The sequence below is a fragment of the Typopeltis vanoorti genome, chromosome 9 (assembly GCF_054136105.1).
Source record: "Typopeltis vanoorti isolate ZY-2024b chromosome 9, IOZ_Tvanoo_1.0, whole genome shotgun sequence".
Classification (NCBI taxonomy): Eukaryota; Metazoa; Arthropoda; class Arachnida; order Uropygi; family Thelyphonidae; genus Typopeltis; species Typopeltis vanoorti.
Window position 1 is genome coordinate 17,042,491 of NC_143557.1, and position 13,119 is coordinate 17,055,609.

At 36.9% G+C, this 13,119-nt stretch overlaps 1 protein-coding gene across 1 annotated transcript in view; it reads left to right on the top strand.

Annotated features, from left to right (window-relative positions):
* The window catches only part of LOC150102901 (E3 SUMO-protein ligase RanBP2-like), a 673,019-nt gene that overhangs the window by 558,090 nt on the left and 101,810 nt on the right, over window positions 1-13,119 (top strand). The window contains exon 30 of the mRNA XM_090397978.1: window positions 6,380-6,464. Within this exon, the coding sequence (XP_090254104.1) occupies window positions 6,380-6,464 (85 nt within the window). The remainder of the gene's footprint in view (window positions 1-6,379; window positions 6,465-13,119) is intronic.

The following is a 13,119-nucleotide window of genomic DNA, read 5'->3' on the forward strand; positions in this document are numbered from 1 at the left end:
TTATTGCCTTTTCTAAGCCAGAGAAGGATCCATAATCCCTAATATCCAATTACTCTGATCAAAATGCTCTGTTCAAAGTTCTAGAAAAAATGATTAACTCTCATCTTTTATGGTTTCTGGAGAGAAATAACTTTTTTTTTCATTCATAAATATCATTCTACACTAAATTTTTTGAGTACTTACTATTGGTTTTCTTTGAGGTGGAAAAAGCATATGACACCGCTTAGAGATTTGGAATATTGAAAGATCTACACAACTTTGTTTTCAGGGGGAACTTCCCCATTTTTATCAAGAACTTTTTTACAAGCTGAATCTTCCAAGTCTGATTGGGAACCGCTCATTCCCAACCATATACCTAAGAGGAGGGGGTCCCACCAGGTTCAGTTTTAAGAGTCACAAGCTTTTTACAGTCACTGTTAATTCGATAACAAAAACTCCAATTGTAATGCTCTCTCTGTGGATGACTTTACCATGTTCTCAAAGAACACAGGAATTTATCAGTCATTGCATAACAAATTACACCAAATAGTTCCACCTGGTGCTTCTTTAGGATTAGACATATCAAAATAAATATGAATACAAAGATGTTGATTAAACTCTGAAAAATCATTACAATATAAATAAGTTCCTTTATGTTAGACGGTAAATTAAACATAAAAATGAGTGAAATGCATTATCTATCTGCAGTTAGTGATAGAAGATGATTGTTTGGCGAAATTAAAATCTCTAATGTTAAAAATGTGTCAATCCTTGGTTTTCATTATTCCATATTCATTCAGAAGTCTGGAATAAAAGGTCTTTTTTTATATATAAGGCTTGTTCGAAAGGTTCTGATGAACTACATTGTTGATATTAAAAGCATGTTTGGCCAAACCAGATCTGACTTCTTTTGTGGTCAACATCTGCAACATTTTCTTTCTAATCTCAGAAGGTTAGAAAGAAAGAAAGAAAGACTTTTTAAGCCAATTCAACAGTTTGAATTGGCTTAAAAGTTACTCTGATGTTGATCTTTGAAAACAGATGCTATTTTATTTTATTAATTTTATTATTATTTTTTTTTTGTTGGGCCCATACACAAGAGGTAGGTTGATCAACCCATAGTACGTTACTACCATATATGGGTTGGGAAAGGAGAAACTTGTTTACATTTGATTTTAAAGTCTGTATATTGTATTGCTTCGGAAAAACATCAGGAGGAAGACTGTTCCACAGTACAGCAGTAGCAAGGATGCATGAGGAGGAAAATAAATGTGTTCTGTGGGTTTCAAGGTGTACTGTGAGAGGATATTAAGCAGCAGCTGTACGTGTTCCAATTTCCTTAGTACTGAGTGGGGGAATTATTGATGATATTTCAGAAACATTTGCCATGGAAATATTTATAGAATACACTAATTGCAGAGACCAAATGTCTATATGAAAGTGAGGAGAGTGAGTTGGTAAGAGATGAGCCATTTATCAACTTAATTGTTCTCCTCTGTATTGAGTCAAGCATTTGGAGGGAGCTTTTAGGAACCTCACTCCAAGTGTGAAAGCAGTATTCGATAGCTAGACGGATTTGTGATTTGTATAAGGTTAACAGCTGTTTAGAGGTGAAGTAATGTCTTGAGCGAAAGAGAAATCCTTGTTGTTTGGAAGCTTTGGACAATGGTTGTATATGTGCCAGGAGAAGCCTGATGTCAGGGTAATTCCAAGAAGAGAAATCTCATCTTGTATGGAAATTTGAGTGTTATCAAAAATAATACTGGGGAAAGATGGTTCTTTTTTGTGAGAAATAAGACAGAACTTAAAAGAAAGAGAACTGGGTTTTACTAGCATTGAAGTTGATGAGGTTATCTGAGCCCCATTGGAGGATGGCTTGGAAATCAGAATTGAAGGCAGTGGTCGTTGATGTTCTGTATATTGGAGTTGTGTAGAGTAAGGTTTGTCAAATGAAATAGAGGAGTGCAATGGGCTGTCATCTGCAAAACTGTGTATTGGAGGTCAACGGAAGTGGGTGAGAGAACAGAACCTTGTGGAACCCCAGCATTAGTTGGATGGTGAGAGGATAGGGAACTGTCTACCATTACACATAGTGTGCATCCAGAAAGAAAGCTGGCAATCCAACCGTAGAAGTTCTGAGACAGTCCAAATGATAGGAGTTTGCGTAGTAAGCCTTTGTGCCAGACCTGGTCAAAAGCTTTGGAGATATCAAATGCAACCACTTGAGATTCACCAAATTCTCCATGGCATTTGTCCAGAGATGGGTGATATATGAGAGCAGATCTCTTGTTGATCGGCAATGACGGAATCCATACTTGTGGTTGCTTAATAGCTGGGTGATTACGAGGTAGCATAAGAGTTGAGAATTGATTGGTTTTCTCCATCACTTCAGTAGTTAGATGGCAGTGATTTGTCACCCTTCTTAGGAATAGGTTGAATATAGGCCAGTTTCCAGGCTTTGATATATATATATATACATACACACATACAAGGATACTTTTTTCTGTGATGGCAAAAGGATACAGTGAGCATTGTATGTTGGACAGTTGGAATGACTGGGGGACATTTGCCATTGTCAGTTATGTGTGCATTGGAGGCAAAGTGTGAAGCCAGGAGATTAGATTTTTGTGTGGGTGATGATGCAAAAGAGCCATCTGGGTATGATAGGGTGGGTTTAGTGTAGGGCAAAAGTTACAACCAATTGCTTTGGCAAGAGACTGTCATCTGCAAAAAGCACAGCTGCTGTTTGGGAGGCAGCAAGTATCCGTTTTGCCCGTTTAAATTCTGTTTTGGAAGCACTGATAATTTTCTTGCATCTGCTTCAGTATAAGCACTAAAGGTGGATGGAGTTCTTGATTTGACCAGTTGTGCTGTGCTTGATTCTTCATTTGTACAGCCTTGGCACATCTTTTGGAGATAGATATCTGAATTGCCATTCCCTAGGGTTTAGATAGGGAACGGCAATTCAGAGAAGTGTGGGGAATGTATGTTTTCATGGCAGTGAGGATTACTTTGGTGATACGTTCGGTGCATACATTTGGATTGGAAGACAGCAATAGTTCAACTATGGGAATTAAGCCATAGTAATCTCGGAGGCTGTCACACTTGGCACTGTTACAATGCCAAACTATTGTGTGTGAGAGACTGTGTATGCATTGCTGCATGGGGGAGGAGATGAGCACTAGATTGTGATCAGAATTACCCAGGGGGCTCACTACATTCACTGCTTATTTGGAAGAATCATTGTTAAGGAAGAGATCTAGGGTATTTGGGGGAGTGGTTTGGGTTATCTGGTATTCTGGTTGGCATGTGAACAATTTGTGTAAGGTCGTTAGTGATGGAAAATGTTTCAGCATCTCTGCCTGCAAGATCCGTACAACTGGAGGAGGAAAGTCAATTTTTAAAGAGAGGAAATTAAAGAGCTCAGAGTGGTTGGTTGCATTAGGACAGCAATAAATACAGCAGATGAATTTGATTGAGTGGGGGGAAGGGTTATTTTCAACAAAAGAAGGTCAAAGTTGGGCAATTCTAGGTTAGGTGCCCTCTGTCAGGGTATGTTGGAGCAGATATATGTGCAGACACCACCCTTGGATCAAACCACCCTTGTAGTTTGGAAGATTGAGATGGATAGTGCTGGGGGGTGAGATTTGAGTTTCTGCTAAAAAAGAGTAAGTGGGGTTTGGTGGACTGCAGATGGTAGTGGATGATATTAAGGCTGGAGTTGAGACCACGGATGTTGGTGAAGTGGATATGCAAGGTTCTGTGATGCATGTATTTGACCAGATGGGTCTTGCATGTTTCCTATGCAGTGTTTGTATATTGGTCTCCTTGGTGGCTACTAATAGCGTCACTTGATTTTTGTACTAGTCTGGGTTGTTTGTAGTGTATGATCCAACTGTTGTCTCCATTTTGGCGTTTTTTTTCAGGTTATCTTCGAAGTTGGCATCTTTGTTCCCTCTGAGCAAATGTAAGTCATGTATGTGCAATTGGGGACAAGTGTCCTTTAACTTGTTATTTATCTCCCTTATTAATGTGTATGTGCTTATCAGTGTGTTTCTTTTGTTTATGGGTCTGAAACAATGACATTTGATGATGTTTCTGGATTAAAGTTGCATTCTCCTGCTAATTTGTTGATGTCTTCTTTTAGTGATTTACCATTTTCTGTTAGAAAGTTCAGAATAACAACGTTGAGTCTCTTGTTTTCAGCCTCGATCGACTCGTACTATTATTGTGATTAGGTCACGGAGTTCATTAGTGGGCAAGTGTGCACTTGTGATTGGACGCTGGTCAAGTATCTCGAGCTTAGTTTCCAGTGCTCAGATTTTGGAAGAGAAAGTTTCGATCATAGTATTAAGGTGTTGTTCAAGGTTGTCAACTCGTTTGCCTAAGTTCAGTAGCTGTTTTACAGATGGAAGGCACATCATACAGAAGAAAGGCTGGTTGAGATTGATAAAAAGCTTGTGTACTGATTCATCTGCTGATTAATTGATTAACTTCCAATATATTATATTGTGTGTGACTCTCTGTATTGGACATTCTGGCTGTTATGAGTGGAATGGTTCCAAAGTAAAATCCTGTCAAACTGTTTTCTTGGAATAGCAATTGAGAACAAAGAAATTAGAGAGAATCTGGAGTTCTGTCATGAGTTGGTCATTTTGTATAATAGTAACTACTCTACTATTCAGTGTGTGGATTATGCCTAATTTTTGAGACAGATGGTGAAGGATGAGGCATGAAGATAACATCCTGTATATGAAGATTTGAGACACATCGAGTAACACTGCCTTTTGGGCTTTTTAGTAATGATAACATCAAGGAAAGGGAATTTTCCATCTTTCTCAAGCTCCAATGTAAATTTGATAGTAGGTTTGTAAGAGTTAAGGGAATGTAGAAATTGTTGCACACTTTGGGAGGCCATGTTTCCAAATAATAAAGATTTCATCCATATATCTCTACCTGATGGTTCAGTGTAAACAGACTCAGTCACGGTGTAAACTTCTCCAGTCCATAGTTTGTACATAGAGTTAAATGTCTATAATCGTGGGAATTATCGTCATGAGCGCATATTTTTCATGTGACCTCTTAGTGCGTGCTTCATATTGATAACACATTGTGGCTTTTGCTAAACTTTTTACATCTTCAGTTAAATGAAGTGCAACATTTCGACGGCTGCAGGTTAGTAGTTGGGGGGGGGAGCATGGGTTGCTCATCACTGTTATTGAGCTTGCATTAAATTACATAAGATTGCATTGCTATCACAGGAGCATGATATATACAGATTCAAAGCATTGTAATAAGGAAGCTAGAGCTACAGAAATATTTCTCTTTCTAATCCAGCATATCCTCTGTCAGTTATGGAAGCAACCCTTGGATGTATGCTTCTATTGGATTCCAAGCCACATCAGGATTAAGGGAGATGGGACTGCAGATACTGTAGCTTGGTCAACTTGTTTCTCAAACTTCTACCATTTGCCTTTCCCATACATCAATTAACAGCAGATGGTCAGGCAGAAATTTATCCCATTGAGTCATCATGGAATAGTGAGACCAATAGTAAGGTCTATGAAATCAAGCTTGACATTAAATTGTGGCACTGTAGTTTATGAAGGGACTGTAAGAAAGAAGTGGTTCTTAGTGGGCCCTGCATAGGTCATGGTCATCTTACACACTCCTTCCAATTAAATGGTGGTGACACACCTGTGTTTGAGCTCTTTGGTGCCCAACTAACCATCTCTCATGTTTTAATTGACTTCACTCATTTTGTTAATGGGTGCAGTCACTATTTTAGCCATATTCATAATCTGTCTGAGTGCTATACACTCGAGCAGATTTTATCAGACTTGCCAAGTCTCTTGTTTTTAAATTTTTACAGAAAATCCTTATTTTTTTACCTTATATTGATCATTTACATCATTTTATTTATACAATGTTGATTCTTGTAGATACATCTCCTAATATATGTTTTATGAACTTTTATACTTGTTTCTATTCACAAATTTGACACTTTTTTTATACATTTTATTTTATAACTATTTACATTTTTGTTTATTTATTAACTTAGTATAGTTCTTTGATCTTGTCTGGCACAGTATGACCATAGGTACTTGTTCCATATGACTCCTCTACAATCTCCAATTTGATGGCTCTTGATAATTATGTCACACTTTACATGTAATCCATATACATCCTATTTCCATTATACAGACTTAATGTACATAGCACCACCTACCTTCTGTGGACACAAATCATTCATGCTGCATTAAACGCATTCACTGTTTTGCCCATATGTAATTTATTCTGCCATGAACATATTTAAAAAAGAAAAAATCTATTAAGTTAAAACTACTTCGAGAAAGTTCAATTGAGTTTCAAGGAGGCATTTTTCCCCCTCTCTCCCCAGACCAAAGATATAGTAGATGAGTTTAAAAGAAAAGTAGAAGAATGTAAATTGCTGCTGGCGTCTACGGAATCATCTAGGTCTAATGGTAAGACAGATTTTCTTCTTATATTGTTAATGAAGAGTTACATATAACTTAATGTATTTTAGTTACTTTTTTTTTTAAATAAAATACTTTGCTTGTATGTGTTTTTAGCACTTCCTTTTTGCTAAACCTTTTGATATTTGAAAGTTTGGGTGCTTAATTTCATTTGGTATTTGGAAATAGTTCGTTCTGTTTCTATATTTTTTAATAATTCTTAGGCATGCAAATAGGATGGAGGATGCATTATGCAGTTACAAACAGTTTTCTTATCTCACTCTGTATTTAGAGAAAGAGAGAGAGAATCCAGCTGTTTTATGTTAACAATAGTTGTCTTCACTAACAGTGTTTCATTGCAGATACTTACTTAATCATCCAGTTCTTCTAGCGAAAGTAATAGTAGAAATTCAAATGACAAATTTCATCAGAAATAAATGGTCATAAACAATGAAGCAGTCATTTATCTTACATACAGAAAAGGGTATCGTATTTGGCCAGTACTATCAAATCACTATGAAAAAAACAACTCTTAAACTTTTGCTTTGATTAAAATATTCCTGTATTTACACACAAGAAAGAAAAAGATTCTTATCAATCCAGTTAAGGGCTTTCTGAAAACAAATTTTTGAATATTTCTCCATTACACTGGTTAGTTTAAATCAATTCCATTCCACATATTTGTTTTAAATGAAATCTTCCTTTGGGAGGATTTATTCTACACTGTTACTGTTATGCAAGTTCTCTATATATGTATGTACAGTATGCATATTTTCGTTATATGAATATTATAAGCAAATCCATTTTCTCTCTCTCTCCTCCACTTCTTAGCATATCTAATCAAACAAATGGAACTAATCAAACGACTGGTGTCCACTGGTCTAAGAAGTTGGAACCAGTTGTTTGATTGAAATTATTATCTTGCAGGCTTTTTATTCATCAAAGGTTCACTCACATAGGACCTCTTTCATGTTACACAATGCCTAAACACTTTTCATATCCTTTTTTGAAAACAAAACTCTGAAATTCACATTTCCTTGGTCTATCCTCATATCACAGTGCTATAGAACAGATATAATCTTTGTTACTTGCTGTTGGATATTTTCAGTTATTGCTTCTGAACCAGCTTACCTGAGCACAGTGGTCAAGATGTAGTCTTATCAAAAGCCTTGTAAGGTGGTTGGAAGTTTTTTCACTTGGTTATACTATAAATTAAAGATATCACCTCTGGGTCTGGTTCCCACTGAAGAGACCTCAATAAAAGTCAAAACCAGTCTTTTGCACCTGAAAATACTTGAGGTGCAAACTTTGTTTGCTTATACTTGGATAAAGGATTAAACCAAGTATATAATTTCTGGGTATCTTTAATTTATTGTAAGGTGGGAGAATGACTTCCTTCCTCCCTTATTCTTAAAAATTGGTATTTGCCCTCTCCAACATTGTAGTTATTTGCAGTAATGACAATAACCACCATAGCAATGTAGTCTATAGAGTAACTTTGTTCTCATCAGCCCCAAGGTATGTAGTGGTTTTTATAATGTGGCTCCCATCTACAAGATAGGAGCCACATTATAAAAACCCCTGACTATTACACTACCTAATTTTTCATTATGAGCAAACAACTGAATATTTCAATTAAAGTCATTTCCTATGTGATTTATTTATAAATTAAACAATAATGGTCCAAGCACAGAGCTTTGTGGTACACTACTAGTCACTTGCTTTCCTCCAGGATTCTGCTCCTCCATATACCACTTTTTATACCTATCCACCCCAATCATGCCTATATTACCAGTCTCCTATCCATCCTTGTTGGTTCCAGTCGAGTTAACAGATTTCCATGCAGTATCCTTTCAAACCCCTTTGCAAAATCTAGCTATTCCCTTTATCTGACTTTGGTGTCGCTTTGTTAAAAAAAAAGTTGGAAATTTCAAGAGTGACCCTTTACAAACCCATGCTGACCCTCATACACTATCATTGTTCTTATCTGTAAATTCCTGAATTCTGTCTGATTAACTTTTTCAAAACTTTTACCACTTCTGAGATACTGATTTGTCTGTAATTTGCCACCATGCTCTTTGAATCTCATTTATGAAAATGAACTGATTTGCTAACTTTCCCTCTTTCCACTCCCTTTGGACTTTACCAGAGCTGGGATAAGTCATCATCATCAAATTCCTGACATGTACCCTCAAGGGGTGTACAGGATATGATAGTACTACATGAAAAATTTACATCATTACTAACTTCCTATCAACAATTTTCCTCCAAATCAGTCTGTTACTTGTCAAGACTCCAATATTATCATTATCAGATCTTATATTTCTATCGTCTAAGGCACATTGTACTGTATCAATCCACCTATATCTTGGTCTTCCTCTGGGTCGTTTTCCTGCCAACCTGGCAGAGAACACTTGTTTTGCTAATCTTTCCTCGCCCAATCTGTTTAAGTGACCATACCACCTGAGATTAGCTCTGCTAATACATTCCTGGATACCGACAATGTCAAGTTCTTTCCTAATATCCTCGTTTTTAATATGATATTGCCATTGATGCCATCTGTTCATGCCCTTAATATTTCTCAGAACTCTCATATCTGCAGTCTCTAGTCTTTGGTCAAGTGTTTTACTTCTGACCCAGCTCTCAGATCCATAAGTTAAAACTGCTTTGAACACTGTCTTGTATACAGCTAATTTAGTGTTCCAGCTAATTTTTCTCTTATTCCATATGAATTTATTCAATTGAATTCCTACCATACCAGCTTTGTTGATTCTGTTTTCTATTTCCATATTTAATTTACCATCTTCAGTAAAAATCGTGCCTAAGTAGCTGAAATGTTTTACTTGTTCCTTAAGTTCCCCATTCACAACACAGTTGACATTTTCAACAATTCTACCTATTTTCATTGTCTTTGTCTTTTTAATGCTGACCTTCATACCATATCTATTACAACAGTTGTTCAATTTAGTCAGGGACTCTTGCAAACTTTAGCGGATTTATTTAGAAGTATAACATTGTCCGCATAAAGCAAAGAGCTGACATTAACTTCTCCAATTCTGATATCATGTTTAATATCGTGATCCATAATGTGATCCATGATTCATAATGTGATCCATATAGATAATGAATAACAGAGAGGATAATGTACATCCTTGTCTCACACCAGATTTACCATTAAACCATCTTCCTGTACTTCCTTCAATTCTAAGTATCGCTTGATATAATGCCCCTTTGACACCATATAACGTATTGAATAGCTTCTCTCTTGGCACCTTGTCATATGCCTTTTCCAAATCAACAACACAGTTGACATTTTCAACTGTGTTGTTGATTTGGAGAAGTTAATGTCAGCAAAGAGCTGACATTAACTTCTCCAATTCTGATATCATGTTTAATACCATTTTCCTTCATAATGTGATCCATATAGATAATGAATAACAGAGAGGATAATGTACATCCTTGTCTCACACCAGATTTAACATTAAACCATCTTCCTGTACTTCCTTCAATTCTAACTGCTGACTTACAACTCAAATACAGACTAAGTATCGCTTGATATAATGCCCCATTGACACCATATAACGTATTGAATAGCTTCTCTCTTGGCACCTTGTCATATGCCTTTTCCAAATCGACAAAACTTAAATACAGATCTTTGTTATATTCCCATGCTTTCTCGATTATTTGTCGTAAAGTGAAGATCTGATCCTGACAGCCTCTATTTGGCGTGAATCCAGCTTGTTCTTCACCCAGCTTTTCTTCCACAATTCTTCTCAACCGTTTCTCAAGTATACTTGCATAGATCTTGCCAGGAACACTCAGTAGGGAAATACTTCTGTAATTCTCACATTCAGTTTTATTTTCCTTTTTATATATGGGTACTATGAGAGCTCTACTCCAATCATCGGGAATTCACCCCTCTGTCCAGGCTTTCTGAACTATGCAGTGCAGCCACTGTAAGACTTTTATACCACCATACTTCAGCATTTCTGGTCGAATATCGTCTACTCCTGCTGCCTTTCCACATTTCAAGCCTTTGATGGCTTTTTCTACTTAAAGTATGGATTTGTATCCCTGACTGCATGCCTGGTCAGTGTTTTTTACTACTGTGCTGTCATCATTACTTGTTTCATTTAGCAGTTTTTCAAAGTAATTACTCCATACTTCAAGGATATCTTTTTCTCCTGTTTTCATGTCACCTTTTTCATCTCTAACTCCTTTTACAGCACTCATTCTTCCATTCCTATGCTTCTTCAACAACCCCAGAATATTTTGCCACCTTCTTGATATTTATTTTCTATATCCTTGCCAAAGTCCTCCCATGACTTTTGTTAAGCTAGTTTTACACAGTGTTTAGCATTCTTACATTTGTCTCTATATTCTCTAAGAGCACAAGCTGACTTATTTGACATGAACTTTTGATATGCTTTCTTCTTTTCCTTCACTGCCTCTTTAACTTCCTGTATCCACCAGGGAGTTCTGGTTTTTTTATCCTTGCAGACAACCTCACCACATGCCTCTCTGGCAGAATCAATCAATGTTTTCTTCAGAGTTTGCCACTGAATCTCCAAGGTTTGATTCCTGTTCTCAAACTCTTTCGTTTTTTTTTCAATAAACTTTCTGTATTTTAGTCTACAGTTCACATCTGAGAGCTGCTCAACTTTTATTCGTTTTAAAACTTTCTTACATGTCATTCTTTTCAATATGAAATTCAATTTTATCCTGCTAAAGACTATATAGTGATCACTTCCAATTTCAAATCCTCTGTACACTCTGGTGTCGTACACCAGGGAGGAAACATCACTATCAACAATAACATAGTCAATGAGACTTTTCTTCAGAGTTTGCCACTGAATTCCTAGCCTCTTCTCTCTATGTGAATTTTTGCACATTTTTATATTGGAACATGGTGTTAGTAATAACCAGTCCATGTCCTGAGCAGAAATCCAACAGATATTTGCCATTATTATTAGCTTTGCTCTTTTCTCCAAATTTTCCCAAAATATTTTTGTATGTCTCACAATTGTTTCCTACTCTGCTACTTAGATCCCCAACAAGGACCAACTTTTCCTTTTTTATTGTGTCAGTTGCTTTTTCTAAACCCTCAAAAAATTCCTCCACTTCTACCTTAGTAGAACCTTCTGTGGGACCATAGGCACAAATAAGTCTCATTGTCCAGTTCCCCATTCTCATATTTGCCCACATTACTCTACTTGAGACTGACTGCCATTCAAGAAGATTAGCCTCGTATTTTGTGTTGAATACTATGGCTACTCCTTCTTTTCCTTGATTGTCATTGCCTGAATATAACATTTTGTATTTATTGCTCAGAAAGATCTCGCCAGTTTTGGTCGTTTTTGTTTCAGTCACCCCTATTATGTCGATCTGGTACTTATCTAATTCCTCAGCTAGCTCAATTTCTTTGCCATTCAGGCTTCTTACATTGATAGTACCGATCTTTAACTCTGGTGATGTTGAGTTGGGGTTTGTTTTCAGATTTGTTCCAGTAGCTGACTTTTCGCTGTTCTCCCTGGATCCCTGCTGAAAACAACGGGGGCCTTGTTTAACCGGGCATCGTCCCAGCCGGCATGAAATTTTGTCATGTAGTACCATCATTTTTTATTTTGGTTTAACCAATAAAAATACAATTTGGTCGGCTAAATCCCAAATTGCCAGCCCATCCTCATTCGTTCGGTATCAAAGTAGATACCCAACATGGTGCGCCACGAGAAGGTGAGGATTGGACATTAGGTCAGAAGCGATTCTGACCTAATGTCAGAACCTATTCTCCGCATTCCTTTAAAGGCTATGTGGAGGTCTCCTCTCAGTTATACAGATTTGACCCTTAAGCACCCCAAAAAATATTTTTGTATGTCTGACAATCATTTCCTTCTCTGCTATTTAGATCCCCAACAAGGACCAATGTTTCCTTTTTCATTGTGTCAGTTGCTTTTTTCTAAAGCATCAAACAATTCCTACACTTCTACCTTAGTAGAACCTTCTGTGGGACCATAGGCATAAATAAGTCTCATTGTCCAATTCCCTATTCTGATATTTGCCCACATCACTCTACTTGAGACTGCCTGCCATTCAAGTTGATTAGCTTTGTATTTTGTGTTGAATACTATAGCCACTCCTTCTTTTCTTTGATTGTCATTTCCTGAATATAACATTTGTATTTATTGTTCAGAAAAATCTCACCAGTTTTTGTCTTTTTTGTTTCAGTCACCCCTATTATGTCGATCTGGTACTTATCTAATTCCTCAGCTAGCTCCATTTCTTTGCCATTCAGGCTTCTTATGTTGATAGTACCAATCTTTAACTCTTGTGATGTTGAGTTAGGGTGTGTTTTAAGATTTGTTCCAGTAGCTGACTTTTCGCTGTTTGCCATGGTTCCCTGGCGAAATCAGTGGGGGAGGGGGGGGCTTGTTTAACTGGGCGAGCCTCAGCTGGCATAAAATTCTCTCATGTTGTACAATCATTTTATATTTTGGTTTAAGCCAATAAGAATACAATTTGGTTGGCTAAATCCCAAATTGCCATTCCATCCTTTTCGTTCAGTATTCAGGTAGATACCCAACATGGTGCACCACGAGAAAGTGAGGATTGGACATTAGGTCAGAAGCCCTGGTCTGTTCTCTGCATTCCTTTAAAGGCTATGTGG